Source organism: Lates calcarifer, linkage group LG17 (assembly GCF_001640805.2).
Source record: "Lates calcarifer isolate ASB-BC8 linkage group LG17, TLL_Latcal_v3, whole genome shotgun sequence".
Lineage (NCBI taxonomy): Eukaryota > Metazoa > Chordata > Actinopteri > Centropomidae > Lates > Lates calcarifer.
This window is the reverse complement of record NC_066849.1, coordinates 25,419,786-25,440,195: the sequence shown is the minus strand read 5'-3', so window position 1 is coordinate 25,440,195 and position 20,410 is coordinate 25,419,786. Positions and strand designations below refer to the sequence as shown.

At 43.5% G+C, this 20,410-nt stretch overlaps 1 protein-coding gene and 1 long non-coding RNA gene across 2 annotated transcripts in view; one reads left to right on the top strand and one right to left on the bottom strand.

Moving 5' to 3' along the window:
* Nucleotides 1-4,262: 4,262 nt before the first annotated feature.
* The window catches only part of LOC108879607 (uncharacterized), a 36,666-nt gene continuing 20,518 nt past the window's right edge, over nt 4,263-20,410 (bottom strand). Inside the window, exons 4-5 of the long non-coding RNA XR_001960371.2 lie at nt 6,050-6,205; nt 4,263-4,350 (exon numbers count right to left, since the gene is read on the bottom strand). This is a non-coding gene — a long non-coding RNA (uncharacterized LOC108879607). The remainder of the gene's footprint in view (nt 4,351-6,049; nt 6,206-20,410) is intronic.
* The window catches only part of LOC108879606 (adenylate cyclase type 1), a 50,435-nt gene continuing 39,924 nt past the window's right edge, over nt 9,900-20,410 (top strand). The window contains exons 1-2 of the mRNA XM_018670937.2: nt 9,900-10,804; nt 18,810-18,959. Coding sequence (XP_018526453.1) covers nt 10,190-10,804; nt 18,810-18,959 — 765 coding nt within the window. The 5' untranslated portion in view covers nt 9,900-10,189. The remainder of the gene's footprint in view (nt 10,805-18,809; nt 18,960-20,410) is intronic.

The following is a 20,410-nucleotide window of genomic DNA, read 5'->3' as shown; positions in this document are numbered from 1 at the left end:
TTAGAGCTTTATGTGGGGAGATGAAATGAACAGAAAACGTACCTGATTCACTGAATAGAATAAATACCTGAATGCTTGTATGTAATGATTGTTTTGTTTTGTTTATTTTACGGGGACAACTCTCATCCTAGAACAAGCATAAGCCCTACAAGGCTAATTTTAATCTGTTTCCTTGGCCAAAAGTTGAAATGATCCCATGAAAAGACCAAACCAACAATGTGTGTCTTTAAAAACTCCTCACAAATATAAAGTTTCATATTTATAAAAGGCTAATTTTGATCACTAGTTTTTAACAAACAGGAGGAACTACAGCAAACCACAAACTTATGGCAATAAAGGAGCACGTCACCTGATGCAACACTGATGTGTTTCTAATCATTTCTGGACAACAGTGGAGCTCTGTGACACAGGAATAAGATATATCAAACTCTGGATATGCAGAAATACTTGATGATAGAATATATTCATCGTTTCATGGGATTAGATGAAAATATATGAGGCTTCCTAAAAATAGAATTTACTTCAGCACATCCACCATTTTGAACCTCAACATTGTTCTACCACGTCTCTCTCTTCGTCCCAGCCCCTTCCCAGAGTCCTCCTGTTTGTTTCTGTGGAGGTCAGCTTGCCCCCTACAGCTGAGAAGTAGCAGTTTAAGGCAGCAGCTAACATTTAGCTCATTATGTAAATGCTAATCATCGGTTGTAGCACAGACCCTGGGGGTTTTAGAGATGCTCAGACACAACTAAGGCTGGCAAACCAGCATGCTGCATTAACAATTCTAGCACATAAACAAACCGATTTATGGATCGCGAGGCTCCGCCGTGCTAATCTGTCAGTTTTGTTCCCCGCACGCAGTAAAGCAGCGTTGATGTAAACTAGTTATGTCATTTAATGTGATGGAGCAGCATCGTCCCTCTGTGTATTTTACACTCAGATGAGGCACGCTTCCACTTGTGTTTCCTGCCCAGTGTCAATAAAGTAATCAGATGTGGGGCTCACAGCTGCTCTACCTGTGAGTGTGTCACTGTGTGTGTGTGTGAGGACTACAGTGCAGTATTTGGACAGTGACACATTTTTTTGTTGTGCTGGCTCTGTCTCCCAGCACATTGGATTTGAAATGAAACAGTGACTAAGAGGTGAAGCTGCTGACTTTCAGGCTTTTGGAGGGTGTTTTGTTCAGATTGGGTAAACAGTGTAGGAGCTGGAGACCTGACTGCACTATCAAAATTTAGAGTCAGTATGGATACGAACTCTTACAGCACTATACAAAATATTTTGCACATTTTAACCTACAAATAAATACTGTGCATCACAGCTAAACATGAAGTTTAGTGTTAAACGATGTTCAGTGATCTTAGAGGAAGTTTATCCTTTGGTTAGATTACAGTTAAAGTATCTCATAAGATGGATGCTGGATCAAAAACATCAAGGAGTAGTTGTAAATAGATGGATCTGTACGCCAAACAGCTCCTGTTAGAGGATTTTTAGCTTGAAACATCACAACAGCATATAAAAATCCTTTAACAGGAGCTTCTTCAACTTCCTTTAGTGGGATGCACACACCACTACAGTAAGAATAACCTGGGTTTAGTCCGACTGAAAATAGAGCATCTTTTTTTCCCCACACTGTAGTGAAAGGTAGTGAGATAAACACACTCAAATTGGATCAGATCATCCAGCTATTACAGCTGTGCTTGAAACAACCGACCTGTATCATGTTCAAAGTATTTTTTATACCAGCAAACTAAGGAAACAACCATGGGGTTTTCCTTGATGTTTGAATATTTTATCACAGATACGTGTTTTATTATTTAACAGATTTAGTACTGGTACTTACTTCAAGGTCTCATACTGCACTGAAGCTTTACTGTTGTCCGACACATGTAAGTAGTTTTCAGATAAAAGCATCAGCTAAGTGAGAAATGTGATGTGTTTCCAAGCACCAAGCATGTTCATTTTAGTGGGTAGATGTGTTGTTTGTCTAGATTAATATGCTGCTAGCTTTGTGCAGTTAACAATGCAGGAAGTTGACAACGTGTTTTTCTTTTTGGTGTTTTGGTTCAGTTTTGGAAAGTTGGAAAATGATTAGTCAGACAAGCCTGGGTGCAAACGCCGCCTGAGAGGAAAACGTCTGGGGAAAAGTCCTCTTCAGTGTAGTTATAACGCTGTTTGCTTGTTAAGATTGATGCAGGATTTGTCTTTGATTTTGGCTCATAAAACCAGATAATTTAGTGTGGTGCCTGGAGAAACTGCCGTACAATCTTATAGTTCGAACATTTAAAGCTGCAACGCAAGCTCTTACAACTATCGCAAGGACTGGCTGATTTTTTGGGTTAATTTGAGTAAATCTGACGCTCACCGTCTCTTAAAATGTGAGCTGTCTCTGTGATCACCACGGGGTTAATCGTCAAGGTTAGGTGTTTCAGTAACTCTGTGCAGCAGCAGTGTATCTGGGGCTCTGCAGTGCTGCTCATCTGTCCGTTTAGCCCTCGCTCATTAGCTCCTCCTCTGCCAGCTGAGAGCTCTGATCTGCAAACATTGATTGGGATCAATAATTCACACCACAGCTTTAATATTTGATGTGTGGAGCTATAATCTGTTGGGGATAAGTGCCAGTGTTAAGTGTGAAAGACACACACAGACACACACACACAGGGCTCCATGGTGATAATGAGTATTTGTGATTACGTCCCCTGGTTCTCCCCCTGCTCTCTGTCTCCAGCGCGAGCGGTTTCAGAGTGTCACCGAGCCGCCGCTGAATATTTGATGTGTCAGGTTGATTGTGAAGTCGACCCCGGACCGCGGTCACCGAGGGTTTTCTCTCACTCTCTCTCTGTGTCTCTCGGCCCGACTCCTGCATTGATCAGACGGGGCCACCTGCTACTCCCTCATCTGAAAATAATGAAACAATTGAACCGCACTCGCAGAACAGGAGGTACAAGAGGAAATACTTTTAACTCATGTTAACGGCAGGAGCTGCGAGAGCGGAGACCTTCATCACAGTCGTCTGTGTTTTATTAATTTCTCTGAGCCTCCTTTTGGTTTTCTGGGTACAGACGGTACTTTAGGCTCTTGGTCATCCAGGTCAGAGGAAGTCTGTGCAACTCTGAATCACTGGCTGCTGTTTTGTTATTTGTTGCAGAGTGAGAATATTTACCTCCCTCAATTTTAGGCGACTCAAAGTTGTTGGACTAGTTAACATGAACTTAGATAAAGTAATCATATTTAATATTTAATAATCTGAGTCATAATGCTTTTAAGTTTGGCTTAATGACGACATTAACAGACCATCAGTATCTGTCCCCTGCTGCAGCCAGCGTCATTATCCTGCTTGTTTTTTTCCGTCAGTCAAGTCTTGGTTTGCTTTGTCTGTACGTTTTAGATCGACCAATCCTCCGACTGACACAACAAAATAAGTCTTTTGTCATCGTTTACATTTATAAAATGACCATCGTCTTCTAATCTTCCGGTTTTGTTAGATTTTGACAAGTTTTCCTCAATTAAAGGAACCAAATGGAACAAATGGCTCTGAGTCAAAGCGGTTAAGTGGTTTTCATGTACAGAAAACACAGCCAAACGGTGTATATTACCCATAATCCCCCACTTCAGGAACCAGGAAGTGCTGTCGCTATAACAAACACACCAAACTCCATTTTAAATTCTTGACATTTCCATCAGTTTCCCTGGATATCAGAGATGAACACTGGTTTTTAATGACTTCTGAGTCTTTTTAACTGATCTACAGTTCAGCTTTACTCTGGAACCTGCTGGGCCTGATTCCAGCAGTTTATCCAGCTGACTGTCACTCAGTTAGAGGGAGATCGAACCTGTTAAACCAAAGTTACACAGAGCAACAACAGGTGTTCAGGGAGCAGAGTGGGAATGACAGAGGCTCCATTCTCCTTATTAAAAATCAGTGTGACATCAAAATAATTCTCAAGGAACCATTTTCATCTTTCACCTTTGGGACACATCCTAAATGTTTAACAGCATCATGAGCATCATATTAATCTACATGCATACGTCTAAGAGTGTAGAGTTCAGACTGCAACTCCGTCGTGTCCGAACAGTCAAGTAGAAATGAGAAATATTGAGATCACAAACCCTGAGTGAATTCACTGTACTCCTCAGGCTGTGGGAGGCCACATAAACCGAGTACACACCCGCTGTGCCACGTGTGATTGAGACAATTGTGTCCTTTTTTTTTCTTTTTTTTCACAAGCTTCACTGAGAATAGGAGTATGAGCAAAATCCATTTACCTTTCACTTGAGAGAAATCCCGCGCTGTATTCCACCAGGATGACCCTAATCCTACTTTGCAGTCCACAGTGACTTTGCACGCTCCTCCTAAAAGCAATGGCATGGAAGAAAGTCATTAGGTCGACGACAGCTGCTCCACTGGGAATTATTATTGTCATCATCTGCTGTATGGCAAAGTATTATTCAGCTGCTGCGGCTCGGAGGTGTCGGCAGAATTAAACGTCTTTCAAACTAAAACAGCAGAAGTTGTTGATTCTTCTTACAAGTGGTGAGGAGCAGTTAGTCTGTTTAATCTTTCATTACCTTCAGTGTCAGACTGTTTTTTTTTTTTTGTGGCTTGACAGGCAGATTTTTTTATTTATTATTTTATCATTCATTTAGATTTCATCTGGAATTGTATCCGTTCAGGAATCGCATTCATATTTTAATCGTGTTCATGTAAAATTCCCTCACAAGCACTCTGAGGGAAAGTCATAAAAAAAGAAAACACAGACAATCTGGTAGGCTTTTTTTAACTTTCAAAGACGCAACTGGTGCCATATGAAAGAGTTCTGAAACTGTATGTGTTGTGCTGAGTGTGTGTGTGTGTGTGCATGCAGGCAAACAGTGTGTGTAATGTGTGTATATGTGAGTGTGTGTGTATTTAAATGATAGTTGCATTGGAAATGTTTTTCAGCTTCCCTCCGATGTCTCTTGCTGAGGGAGATGAGAGGAGCTGACACACAGAATTAAAAATATCTCTCAATAACACTCCCACACACACACTGCAACCCAAGAGGCCACACACACACACACACACACACACACACATTTACACACACTTTAACACACAGCCTACTGCTGAACACCCTTTTTTTGTGTCTCTCTCATCTTTTTCGTTTCCCCTCTGTGCATATGGATGCATACATAAAATCTGCTGGTTGTTGTGAGCTTTAAAAAGCGACATTAAAACAACAGCATGGAGGTGTCACAGAGAGCTCCGCTTGAATTTTAACCACACGTTTTAGCATTTTTATACAACTTAAGCAAGAGCACATGGTGTAAAGATGTGAAAGATGTGAGCTTGTATCCATTTAGCGTTTGCAGAGTGATTATGTGGACAACACGGTTCACGAGGTCCTTCAGCGGCTGTATAAATATCAGCATTTATTCATGAGAGCTGGTTTTTGTGTTTGTCTATTCTGCGTCTACCACAGGAGAAGCATGGAGCTAATTGTGTTTGTATGAATGGCAGCGAGCAGGTTTATTCATGAATGCAAACAACACTGCAGCAGCAGCGGCGGCGGCGGCTTCCTCAGCCCCGGTGGAGGGCTCCTATTCATGAAAAAGAGCCCAGTCTGCTCAGTTCCCATTTATCTGTCTCTGTGTCTCCCTGCCAGCTGGCTCCCATCACACACACACACACACACACACACACACACACACCGGGTCCCTGACCAGGAAATCACCTGGCTGTGATTACGGGAACAGGGCGCCTAACAAATCAAAGCTGCAATCTCAGGGTCACCTGGTTTGAGGCGGCACTAGACTCGCTCTGACATTTTCAAAGTTTATTATAAATTTATGAATTTACTCGCTATACACATGTGCACACACAGACATGCTTGTAGCACACACACAGCTTCCACTACTGCATGTGTCTACACCCTGCCTCCCTCCCTCCCTCAACTCACCCACCTCCTGTGTTGTGGGTTTTTTTTGTTTTTGCAGTGCTTTTGGTTTAGGAAGGTTTCTGTGAAGGGTTTGGGAGTGTGTGTTTGCGGGGTGGGGTGGGGGGTTCGGTCACCTCTGGAGCTTTCATCTGCGCCGCCGCCGTCCTTCATGTCAGAGCCTCAATTTGGAGAAATGTCAGTGAGCACAATGAGCTGGCAGGGCAGGGCGCTGTGTCACCGCGGCGCAGACGGATACAAACACATCAGCTGCACTCATCATCTCAAACCACCTGAAAGAGAGTCAGAGAGAGAGAGAGAGAGACAAAAAGATGGAGAGAGGGAGCCAGGGTGTCAGATTGGGAAACACCTCAGCAGCATATCAGTCACAACTGCTAGCCTTACTGCCTCTGTTGCCATGGCAACGAGGGACTGTCAGGCATCCTGGAGGGAGGGACGGTCCAAAAATCTGCAGCTGTCACTTACTTCAGGGGAGAGAGAAATGGATCCAGTGTGTGTGTGTGTGAGAGAGAGAGTGTGAGAGTGCGGATGCTGTATCACTTCATGTGTAAGATGGAAGGAGAGATGAGACACGTTGGAACAAGCTGGTGGGGTTTTTTTTTTTCTTCTTTTCTGTGGAGATGGAAAATAACGCCGCCGTTTTATGTTTCCCCCCCAAAACAGCTGAAAGCAGTTTAAGTGCTGCTCGTTTATTTATACAGCGACTTAAACGCTAAGGTTTCCACTCAGAGTGTTTCAAATCAGGAGAAAAATAGAAAGCAGACAACTGAAATGACAGTGTCAAAAAAAAAGAGGGGGGGAGAAAGCAGTGGAGTTAAATCTACATTTTTGCTAAAGTGATGAAGTCGGTAAAATCCAGGCGAAAATGGTTTGTTTTTAAAAGGTGCTTAAAAGCTTCTATTGAAGTTTCTGTCCTCAGATCCACAGGGAGACCATGAATCTGTTTGTTTGTCTCCCAAGAATTCACCAAGTAAAATATTCTGAATATACTATACAGCACATACACATACACATCATACTGTGGGGATATAATCATATATAACTGATTCAAGTCCACTGTCGACTTTGGAAATAGGGCTTTTATTCAGTGACACACATGTAATGTGGTTGAAAGCTCTGGAAAAAGCTAATGAGTGGACCTTGAGTAAATGAGTAATATGCACATTTAAAGTCAGATATTGGTATTTTTTCTTGAAGTTCATGATATTTTTAAATGAACACACACACCAGGACCAGGTGATTGAAACCAGTAAAAACAGGGATATAGACTGCTAACCTTGATTTCTCTTGGTGTGAAAATTGCAGGAAACCTTTTGGATAATATAAGTACACAACTCAACAAAATAAATAACATAGCTCCAATCGTTTTTAGACATTTTAATGCTAAAAAAAATGATATACTATACCTTTAATTTAATAGTCAACGTGTAATTCCTTCTATGTAAATACAAAATACTGGCTGTTACCGTTAGCTAATGTCTGTTTCTCATTGGTAACAGTTTTTCTTGGATGCTTAGTGACATTTTTGCATTTTTTCCAAATAATAATGAATGTTTTCTCACATGTTGTTTCACCTTTGACCGTCCCGTTCTCTCAGTTTGACGTCTTGGTACCGTCAGCAGCAGAGAGGAGAGTCTATCATGGAGAATATTAACCACAGTCCAGTGCAGAGTCTTTTACAACGAGAGAGTGTGTGAGCTCTTTTCACTCCATTGGCACGGCCACTCTACAAAATCTTATTAGTCGTCGCCCCCCCTCAGATGGGGGTCAGATTGTCTTTCTTCTTACTGTTGTGATCTCAGCTCTGCAGCGTATTGATTTAAAAACACACTGGATGATAGTGGGTATTGACCACATAGTAATTGCGTGTGCACATGTAGAGACTTTTTGTCAGGGAGAGCCCAAAGTGCTTCACATTGACCTCTTCATTGATGAGCCAGTCCATTGACTTCTGCACAGATCTTAGCGATCTGAGGCACACGTGCTACAAAAAAACACAAGGTCATTGGTTGGAGCGACAGAAAAACACCTGCATTTAGTCCTCTGAAGATGCATACGTGCACTAAAGAGGAGCTATTTTAGATGTTAAAAGCCTGTTATTTTTGGATCCGACAATTAAGACTGATGTAAAGCTGTGAGAAGGAGGCGTCACATAAACGCACACATTCCTGTAAAAACAGGCACTGACGCAGGATTTTATTATCGTGTCAATCTTGGAGTGCTTTCCACAGATCTATATGCGCTTTGTTTGAGCTATTTCTGGGTGATGAATTCGTCAAAGTCAGCAACTGTTTGCTGATGTTTTCGTGACGTAATGAAGACCTTGTTTGTTTACTTCACTAGAAGCTCCATTAGCTTCAGACGTAGCTGTTGCTAATCTTCCTGGAGTCCACACTTTAAAACTGTCTGAATAAAACATTAAAACAAAGCACCACATTGTTACTTTTCTGCACGTATGTTAAACCTTTATATCTGATGTTATGATTAAGATGAATACACATAATGCAAATATCATTTAATGCATGTAAACACTTCCCATTACGTCTTCCATATCCTGAAGACTTCTGCTGTACCTTTTACACTAAAATCTCATTTTCCCCCTCCTGAAATGTCACTGTACATTTTAATTTCAAACAGCCTCTTCTTATATATGACATTTTTATCCTATTTTCTCCATGTTCTACTTTTGCTGACGTTTCTCTTTCCATATTGTCCTTCTATGATAATATCAGTTATGTTGTGGACCTGTTCTGTGTCAGTATTTGTTCTGCAACAACAACTCACATTAAACTCCCTTTAAATAACCTATGACACTGATATGCAAGAATAATACTGCACATATATCCTCTTTAATTTGAACAGCAGCACGTTTTGTGTAATCTTGCCTCATAATATTTTTGTATAACTTTTCCTTCCTGTCAGTTATTGTTGACTGCAGTTCTGCTGCTGCAGCTGTTTTGCAGACAGCTCAGCGTTTTCCTTCTTTCCCATATTCTCACGCATCTTATTTCACAGTTCTACTCAGTGATTCTAGCTGAAATCTGTCAGTTGCATGTGTATATGTCCTTCTCGGGTGATGTCGAGTTACATTTACCCCTAACCAACCCTTATTCTGTCAGTATTTGCTCTGCAAAGAATGATTCTCTCCTTGTGGGTGTTTAAGTTTCAATTTAAGGTATAAAAACTCCCATTAAACATACATTAAATGACCTAAGGCATAATGCAAATGCATGCACAAATTATGCAAATATGCAACCAACATGCCCTCAACCACAACAATGGTGCATCACATTTTAAGATGCGCGTCATCATTCTTACATTTTCACTGTTAATTCGGGAAGAGAGCGCTATTTTTATCTCCCTGCAGGACCAACTCCTCTCCTCCTCTCCCTCCCTCTCTCTCTCTCTCTCCTCTTAATTCTCGGTGTGAAATAACCACTTGATTCTGCAATAAAATATATGAGGGGAAGAGATGCGGGAAAGACCAAATTGTTTCTATATTGGACCATCCACCGGTGCAGCTGGTCTATTTTTAGCTGGGAACTACATCAGCTCTGACTGCAGACACTGTGAGGGGAAATCACCAGCGCTGTTTTGCTGCTGTCTTCACCCAACCACTGACATTTCACTGAGGCAAATTAAAGCTGGAGAAGGACACGCGGTAGAATATCGTATTTACACTATGTGTGTGTGTGTGTGAGAGAGAGAGAGAGAGAGAGAGAGAGAGAGAGAGAGAGAGAGAGAGAGAGAGAGAGAGAGAGAGGTGTGTGTCAAGACAGAAAGTCCAAACAGGGAAGAAGATAATACAATGATTGTTTGTGATGAGGGGCTGTTGTTCGCTGAGCCTCGTGGTGAGGTGTTTTGATTATCAACAAACGTGAGCGTGATGCTTCCTCTGAGTCCTGCTCGAGCGCAGGATCACCGGTAACTGAGGCACCGCAGGTGGTCCGAGAGAGAGAGAGAGAGAGAGAGAGAGAGAAAGAAAGAGAGAGAGAAAGAGAGAGAGAGAGAGGCGTGCTGCACATTGGTCGGGCTACTTTTCTGACGACACACCAACAATCGTCAACCTGTGGATAGAGAGCGCGTGCGGTGCTCTGTTGTCTCCTCCACTGCCACCCTCTCCCGCCGCTTAACACCGAGCCCGACCCCCTCGGACATCCAGGACGCATGTTTACTGGGAGAGGGTGCCGGTTCGATTCCCGCACGGAGGAGAGGAACCGAAAAGTTGAGGGGTCGTCGTGCGCCATTCCCGCTTCATGAATGGCCGGAACATGGAGGAGATGCCATTCGAAAGAGTCAAGACCCGGCGGAGGAAGGGTCACTGCCCGGCCGGTGCGCCCCTGGGCGCCATCGCCTGCGAGGACGAGTTCAACAGCCAGGAGCTGGAGGCTCTCTTCCAGAACTACAACCTGAAGCTGGAGCAGACCGCCACCCTCAAAGCGCTGGCGGTGCTCATCGTGGCCGCGTCGTCGCTGTCTCTGGTGGAGCTGCTGTCCAGCCCGCGTCTCACCTTGTCCAAGGGCTCCTACCCGGTGCACTGCGTGGTGTTTCTGTCGCTGTTCATCGTCACCAACGTCAAATACCTGCAGGTGACGCAGCTGCAGCAAATCGCGAAGCTGGCCCTGCTCTTCAGCTTCACCTTTGCGCTGCTCTGCTGCCCGTTCCCGCTGGCGCTCGGCACGTCGGAGCTGGTGAGCGCCGCTGCCCCTGAGCAAGGCGTGTGGCAGCTCATGCTGGTCACCCTCGTGGCTTACGTGCTGCTGCCGGTGCGGACGCTGATGGCCGTGCTGTTCGGGGTGATGCTGGCTACATCCCACTTCATTGTCATAGCGACGTCGTTCACGGGAAGGAAACAGAAGCTGTGGAGACCGGTAAGTGCTGCACCCGCATCCCGGTCACTCGAGCCACCATCATATCACACCGGTAGCAGGGCTGAGTCGCCCCTGTCACTCCAGGTACCGCCGAGAAACTTCTCCAGTGTAGTTGTACTGGGGAGCTCCCAGCTGGGCTGTGGAGTAACTGTATGAATGTAAAGCGATGCTGAGAGGCAGCGTGCTTACTCATCCGACTTTCCCAAGAGAAGAGGAGGTTAAAACACCCTCCGTTATCGATTTTAGCTCCAGGATACTGTAGTTGTAGAATTGGAAACGAGCAGAAAGTTTCACTGTTGCGCAGCAGTGTAATGAAGCAGACGAGGAGCTGTCCAGCTGCCGGTGCTGAAACAGGCGCTCAGGATTCCTGCAGAGCCTCAAACTGTTGATCCTGGACCGGTCCTTCCTGGGGGGTCAACACCCACGATCATCCAGCGTGTTTTAAATCAGTAAGCTGCAGAGCGGAGATCACAAAGTGCAGGTAGAGGCAGTGATTTTAGCCTTTAAGATGCATTTTTGCCATCAAATATTTTCTACAACACCTGAATCTTCATTAAACTTCTGACTTAAAATGAAGGTTTGTGTTGTGACCCCTCCTGAGAAGTTGCAGATTTCACTTCCTGGGTTGTTATATTTGACATTTTTAGGGGCCTTGAGAGGAGTCTAAAATTATCCACAAGCAAAAAGTATGCATCAGAAAAAAGGGATTTTGTGCAGCAGAAACACATTTTATTCTTCTTTTTAGCTCTGATTTTCTCGCGACGCCAAGTTTGGAAGCACTGCTTTAAGACACAATAACATCTGTGATAGTGAAAGATTAATAATAGTTTGTTTTTAACCCCTTAAAACAAAGAAATGTCTACTTGTGATCTCTCATCTGCAGATATGACCAGTTCGACCAGAGGATGATCATTTTCTTTATTTTATTTTTGGTAAAATCACCCTGTAATTTACTAAAAAAAATAGGTATAGATAAAAGGAAAGTCTGAAAAATAAATCTAACTTTGAAGAAGTATGTTCAATCTCTCGTCAGGGTCATAACCTCTAGATACGAACTGAACCTAGACGTGTTTTGCTCATTAGTTACAATATGAATTAAAGCTGCGAGCAGCGTTGAACGGGCCCTCGCACCCGGCGCCCGTCGGGGGAGTGGCGACCACGGGACCCCGGCAACCGCGGGGTCAACGTAGGTCGCAGGGCACACGCTGGCGTAACAGTTCACACTTCCCAGATGTAAAAATTTAAAATAAAAGCTTTTATGCTAATTATTTTCTGTGATAATATTTTTCAGAGCTCATCATCTGTGACAGCTCTTGGCTCTCCTGACTGTAACCTCTCTGTGGCAGCTTCTCACAGACACAATCAACTCCTCTTCCCCTCCCCCCTCAGACACACACAGACACACACACACACAGAGACCCCCTTCCAAAAACCCATCAAAGAGTAATACAATGGCTCCATCTGTAGGATAAAGTAGAGAGTCGCAACAGGAAGTTACCCCAAAATCTGAGGTTTCAAACAGGAAGTTGGGTTTCCGAACTTTGACGGGCCAGAACAGGCACACGCTTCGACCAAAACTCACAATTTTCGGAGCCAGTCTTCCAAAAATCCTTAAGTCTGTCCTGACAACATTTGAAGTGAATCTGGTCACCCGTCTAGAAACTGGACATCACACCATAAAATATGTCATTTCCTGCTATAAATAGGTGGTGCTACAACAATTGTATGAATATTGACATATGGATGTGTGCAGATAGGTACCATTAACAATCCTGTAAAGTTTGATGCAGTTTGGACAAAGTATGGCCGAAATATAGCAAATTTAAAGCAACTTCCTGTTTTGTGGCGAGTGATCGAACTTTCAGGGGCCATAACTTCCACGCCCTTCAATGAAAAGTCCGAAACTTTTGCAATTTAACTTCGTCTATGTCTTAAGAACAAATTATCAAATTTTGAAGTCAATCGGATAATGCGTCTAGGACTAGTTCGCGTTCAAGCGACCCCTGGAAATGGCCAAAAACACACAATTTTTTCACCTTCCGGTCAAAATAAAAATACTTTCTGTTGGGTTTAGAATATGGCTCCAAGAGACTTTTTGGTGCGTCATGGGATGTTACATATGTGTGCAGATTTTCAGATTTTTAGGCGCAACGGGCTTGAGGGGCTGTTCCGTTTAAAAATGTAGGTGGCGCTACCGAGGCCATTTTGCCACACCCATGCTCAAGACCCCTAAATTATTAAATTTTTCGCCGTGCCTGACGCGTCTGCAAATTTTCAGGAGTTTTGACGCATGTTAAGGCCCTCAAAAAGGCGATCAAAGAGGCGGAAAAAGAAGAAAAAAAATAATAATAATAATAATAATAATAAACCGAACGAAAACAAGAGGGTCCTTGCAACTCGTTGCATGGCCCCGTTGGGCCCACGCAACTCGTTGCTCGGGCCCTAATAATAATAATAATAATAATAATAAACAGACCGAAAACAAGAGGGTCCTTGCAACTCGTTGCATGGCCCCGTTGGGCCCACGCAACTCGTTGCTCGGGCCCTAATTAAAGCTGCGAGCAGCGTTGAACGGGCCCTCGCACCCGGCGCCCGTCGGGGGAGTGGCGACCGCGGGACCCCGGCAACCGCGGGGTCAACGCAGGTCGCAGGGCACACGCTGGCGTAACAGTTCACACTTCCGAGATGTAAAAATTTTAAATAAAAGCTTTTATGCTAATTATTTTCTGTGATAATATTTTTCAGAGCTCATCATCTGTGACAGCTCTTGGCTCTCCTGACTGTAACCTCTCTGTGGCAGCTTCTCACAGACTCAATCAACTCCTCTTCCCCTCCCCCCTCAAACACAAACACAAACACAAACACACACACACACACAGATACCCCCTCCCAAAAGGAGATAAAACTCAGTTTTAACTTGAGTTTACAAGCTTTGAGCTTTGAGCAAAAGCATTTTTTTGCAAGTTCTGTTATTGGGTGCATATATAAATCATTTATGCTTAAACAAGGGTTATAATGAAGTTATTTGAACAGTGAATATCTCATCTGCCTAAAGTCAGGGCGAAGCCACTAACCAGCTGTAGGGATGGGTATCATTAGGATTTTATCTTTATCCATACAGACCCCTATCAGTCCAGCTCAGACTGTTACTGGTTTAAGAGAGTGAAGTTTATAGCAATTTGCAAAATTTGGAGATTAGTGACAAACTAACCAGTTAGACTACATACAGACAAGCTTTCATTTTAGCTGTTAGTAACAGTTTGCCATGAGCTTGACCAGCGTGCTGTGCTTCGTGTTAAACATGTCATGAGACTGTGGACAACGTTTGAGCCAGCTTTGACATCTGCAGATATGAGTTTCTGAAGAGGGGCCTGCTGAGGTTAGATGTGCTGAATAATATCCATTTTCATATCAGAAAAAACACTGCATTAAACATTGTCTTAGCTCACTGAGCTGAGGTCAACAGGTAATATAACCAACCTGTGAGGTGGCTCACCCCCGTAAGATAAACACATAAATGATCCCTGATAGAACCGATAATTAAAGGCACATCAGTGACAGGGAATGCTATTAAAACTAAACTATAAACTGGTGACATTAACTGCAAAAGAAGATTTTTATTGATACATTTCAGGTAGAATTTAGTTTTCAATAAGGAAAATGCTGTAAGAAACCTGAATTTGTTGCAACAAATTTAAAATAAAAGCTTTTATGCTAATTATTTTCTGTGATAATATTTTTCAGAGCTCATCATCTGTGACAGCTCTTGGCTCTCCTGACTGTAACCTCCCTGTGGCAGCTTCTCACAGACTCAATCAACTCCTCTTCCCCTCCCCCCTCAAACACACACACACAGACACACACACACAGAGACCCCCTTCCAAAAACCCATCAAAGAGTAATACAATGGCTCCATCTGTAGGATAAAGTAGAGAGTCGCAACAGGAAGTTACCCCAAAATCTGAGGTTTCAAACAGGAAGTTGGGTTTCCGAACTTTGACGGGCCAGAACCGGCACACGCTTCGACCCAAACTCACAATTTTCGGAGGACTTCTTCCAAAAATTGTCAAGGAGGGGCTGACAACATTTGAAGTGAATCTGGTCACCCGTCTAGAAACTGGACATCACACTATAAAATATGTCATTTCCTGCTATAAATAGGTGGTGCTACAACAATTGTATGAATATTGACATATGGATGTGTGCAGATAGGTACCATTAACAATCCTGTAAAGTTTGATGCAGTTTGGACAAAGTATGGCCGAAATATAGCAAAAATAAAGCAACTTCCTGTTTCGTGGCGAGTAATCGAACTTTGAGGGGCCATAACTTCCACGCCCTTCAACAAAAACTCAAAATCTGCCGCAATTTAACATCGTCTATGTCTTAAGAACATACTATTAAGTTTTGAAGTCAATGGGATAATGCGTCTAGGACTAGTTCGCGTTCAAGCGACCCCTGGAAATGGCCAAAAACACACAATTTTTTCACCTTCCGGTCAAAATAAAAATACTTTCTGTTGGGTTTAGAATATGGCTCCAAGAGACTTTTTGGTGCGTCATGGGATGTTACATATGTGTGCAGATTTTCAGATTTTTAGGCGCAACGGGCTTGAGGGGCTGTTCCGTTTAAAAATGTAGGTGGCGCTACCGAGGGCATTTTACCACGCCCATGCTCAAGACCCCTAAATTATTAAATTTTTCGCCGTGCCTGACGCGTCTGCAAATTTTGGTAAGTTTTCACGCATGTTAAGGCCCTCAAAAAGGCGATCTAAGAGGCGGAAAAAGAAGAAAAAAAATAATAATAATAATAATTAAAGCTGCGAGCAGCGTTGAACGGGCCCTCGCACCCGGCGCCCGTCGGGGAGCGGCGACCGCGGGACCCCGGCAACCGCGGGGTCAACGCAGGTCGCAGGGCACACGCTGGCGTAACAGTTCACACTTCCCAGATGTTAAAATTTTAAATAAAAGCTTTTACGCTAATTATTTTCTGTGATAATATTTTTCAGAGCTCATCATCTGTGACAGCTCTTGGCTCTCTTGACTGTAACCTCTCTGTGGCAGCTTCTCACAGACTCAATCAACTCCTCTTCCCCTCCCCCTCAAACACAAACACAAACACACCCACACACACACACACAAACACACAGAGAAATACCCCCTCCCAAAAGGAGATAAAACTCAGTTTTAACTTGAGTTTACAAGCTTTGAGCTTTGAGCAAAAGCATTTTTTTAAGTTCTGTTATTGGGTGCATATATAAATCATTTATGCTTAAACAAGGCTTATAATGAAGTTATTTGAACAGTGAATATCTCATCTGCCTAAAGTCAGGGCGAAGCCACTAACCAGCTGTAGGGATGGGTATCATTAGGATTTTATCTTTATCCATACAGACCCCTATCAGTCCAGCTCAGACTGTTACTGGTTTAAGAGAGTGAAGTTTATAGCAATTTGCAAAATTTGGAGATTAGTGACAAACTAACCAGTTAGACTACATACAGACAAGCTTTCATTTTAGCTGTTAGTAACAGTTTGCCATGAGCTTAACCAGCGTGCTGTGCTTCCTGTTAAACATGTCATGAGACTGTGGACAACGCTGAAAATATTACTTTACTAACTACTGGCCAAACAGGCGCTTTGACAAAGAAAAGGTAAAGGCCAGCAGCTTTTACTTTTCAATGCACTTGTCGTCAACTTGAGTGGCTTATATTCAGCTGGTTCACCTCGACGCTGGAGGACCTAGTGAACTTTTCCTGTCGCCGTACACTGAGTAAGACGAAAAAATCAGCTGACCCCGTGTGAAATTTCCTAACTGATCAAAACCAAACTGTAAAGACAGCATCAATCCACGCTCAGCTTTGGTCAAGGGGAGACATATGGTAAGATTACATGAATTCATGTAATCTTCTTTGAGACTACAATTTCAGACTTAACTAAGTCATTCACTAGTGTCTTGGCAGCATTTATGGGTTCTTTAGACAGGTCTCTAACTGGTTTTCTTTCCAGGGTCATTGAAATCTTTGGCTTCCTACCTCTGCCAGGCTTGTTCTGCACAGTGTGGCTCTCCTTGAATTTCTCGGTGACGCTTCTCATTTGAGTTCTTGACGCTTGGAAATGCTGTTATAACTTTGTATATCCTTCTCCTGCTTCCTAAGCATCGACAATTCTTCAAGTCTACAGTGATTTCCTTAGTTTTTGGCATGATGCTTTCTCAAGTGACAGCTCAAATCTTAACTGAAGTTTTTATACCGCGTGTAAAGCAGCTCTTGGCTCTCCTGACTGTAACCTCTCTGTGGCAGCTTCTCACAGACTCAATCAACTCTTCTTCCCCTCCCCCCTCAAACACAAACACAAACACAAACACAAACACACACACACACACACACACACACACACACACAGACGCACACACACAGAGACCCCCTTCCAAAAACCCATCAAAGAGTAATACAATGGCTCCATCTATAGGATAAAGTAGAGAGTCGCAACAGGAAGTTACCCCAAAATCTGAGGTTTCAAACAGGAAGTTGGGTTTCTGAACTTTGACGGGCCAGAACCGGCACACGCTTCGACCAAAACTCACAATTTTCGGAGCCAGTCTTCCAAAAAATTCCTCAAGGAGGGGCTGACAACATTTGAAGTGAATCTGGTCACCCGTCTAGAAACTGGACATCACACTATAAAATATGTCATTTCCTGCTATAAATAGGTGGTGCTACAACAATTGTATGAATATTGACATATGGATGTGTGCAGATAGGTACCATTAACAATCCTGTAAAGTTTGATGCAGTTTGGACAAAGTATGGCCGAAATATAGCAAATTTAAAGCAACTTCCTGTTTTGTGGCGAGTGATCGAACTTTCAGGGGCCATAACTTCCACGCCCTTCAATGAAAAGTCCGAAACTTTTGCAATTTAACTTCGTCTATGTCTTAAGAACAAATTATCAAATTTTGAAGTCAATCGGATAATGCGTCTAGGACTAGTTCGCGTTCAAGCGACCCCTGGAAATGGCCAAAAACACACAATTTTTTCACCTTCCGGTCAAAATAAAAATACTTTCTGTTGGGTTTAGAATATGGCTCCAAGAGACTTTTTGGTGCGTCATGGGATGTTACATATGTGTGCAGATTTTCAGATTTTTAGGCGCAACGGGCTTGAGGGGCTGTTCCGTTAAAAATGTAGGTGGCGCTACCGAGGCCATTTTGCCACACCCATGCTCAAGACCCCTAAATTCTTAAATTTTTCGCCGTGCCTGACGCGTCTGCAAATTTTCAGGAGTTTTGACGCATTTTAAGGCCCTCAAAAAGGCGATCAAAGAGGCGGAAAAAGAAGAAAAAAAATAATAATAATAATAATAATAATAAACCGAACGAAAACAAGAGGGTCCTTGCAACTCGTTGCATGGCCCCGTTGGGCCCACGCAACTCGTTGCTCGGGCCCTAATAATAATAATAATAATAATAATAAACAGACCGAAAACAAGAGGGTCCTTGCAACTCGTTGCATGGCCCCGTTGGGCCCACGCAACTCGTTGCTCGGGCCCTAATTACAACTATTTTTGTTCATGAGGTGGTGTTTGTTGATCACAGTACAGAGAACGTATCATCCATCTGTCTGCACTGGATTAATGCTTCTCTGACCTTTCACCTCTGACCTTTCAGGCTACAGAGTTCATCCACCAAATTAAGTGTCCGGCAGGGATCAATAGTCTCTGATCATTAATCAATGATGCAAGCCATTCCTCTGTACTGCTTTTGTTGTTTTAAGTCACACCTATGGTTCTTGTTGTAATAATCCATGCGCTGACCTTGATGTCTGTTTATTCAATCCATCCTATGGATTAATCAAGGATTGGGAGGTCTAATCTAGGCAGGATGTATGATTGCAGTCAGAGACACACACATATATGGACACGTGTGCTCCTTCGGGCTCTCGTGCACATACAGTACGCAGACGCTGCCAGCTTCCATTGTGGCATGTCTGTTCTTGTTTGTGTGCAGCTGGTGGCCAACGCGGTGCTGTTCACCAGCGTCAACTTGTCTGGGGTGTTTGTGCGGATTCTCACCGAGCGCACCCAGAGGAAAGTCTTCCTGCAGGCCCGCAGCTGCATCGAGGAGAGGCTGAGGCTCGAGGATGAGAATGAGAAACAGGTGAGGCGTGAATTCACACACAAACACGCACACAATAAGAAACGCACGGGTGGTAAAAACAGCAAGACGACGACATGGCATCCTCACATTTCCCTGCATCTTGAGCCGCGTACGCTCGTGAAATCTTCACAGCCTCTTGAGAAGTTTTTTGTTTTTAAAAAAAGGTTCCAGGTGCCAATGTATTCTAACAACCTGCCCACAGGCACACAGTAACTATGACAGCAGCTATTTAAGGAAAGAACAATTACTGTGGCACATGCACCGGCGCCACACATTCCACCCCCTCTGCACACACCTACATGGAAGCGATTTAACTAAGGAACAATCGGGCAACTTTAACACACAGAAACACTTTGTTACGCACCACACCCTCTTTCACCCACCAAGTGCAAGAAACCCACCCACACCAGTTGTTTAATAGAGAATTAATTACCCCATGTATATAACACGCCTCTATACGTGTGCTGCCTTCACATACACAGCGCTGGTAGACGCACACTTAGCACCTGTGCTTTGTAGATTAGATGACGATATGCTGTGTTTTCCCCAGCAGTAACAGGCTCCCTTCTGACAGGTAATTACACAAGCAGATTGCTTTCATGGCCTCCCTACTCCAGTAAAGGTCACAGTTTATCTGGGTGAGAGAAACGCACACACATACACGGACCCATGATTCAGATCTATCACCAGCCGGCCAACACAACAGCCTGCAAGCGCCACAGCCGCCGCCGCCACCGCCGACGACAAAAAGTCTGGGATTTAAATTTCACCCATCAAGCAGGTTCGCCGGTTATCACTCGGGCGTTTGCTCTGGTTTTTGCTCGGAGCTGGATCCATAGGTTGTATTGATTCCCGAACATGTGTAGGCTACGTGCTGCATGTCTGGGTGGGAAATTGACTTCTGGGTTCAATAGCAATCTCAGAGCCGGGGGTTCGACGCATAGTTTCCTCTCGGGTCACGTGAAGCAGACACACTAATCAACAGCACGACCCCTTGTTCCAGATGTGATGCTACTCTGGGGACAATGTAACTGCGACAACATAATCCCAACTCAAAGTCCACTTACTAGTTTTTTTTGGGGGGGGGGTCAAAAATCATCATTACAAACAGAAAGACTTCTGAGAAAGACTTTTGAGGGAGAGCAATCATTTCTCAAATGATCAAAAAATCCACTTTTCAAAAAGATCCTTAGCTCAAGGTTTTTCCAGGGCTTTCAACCACACTGTGCTCAGTTTTCATCATGTAACGTGAGTTATAAAGCTCTGATCTTCTGTCCATTAGCTCTTATATACGACCCACTGTTATCACATCTCCATGATTACTGAACAAACTGAAGACTGTGAGATGCAGTTGAGAGCCTTGGAGAAGACAGTATTAAATGTGTGATTTTACACAGGTCATTTTATGTGCTAACAAACAAACAAACAACCTCTGCCGTCATTTTTCTGCT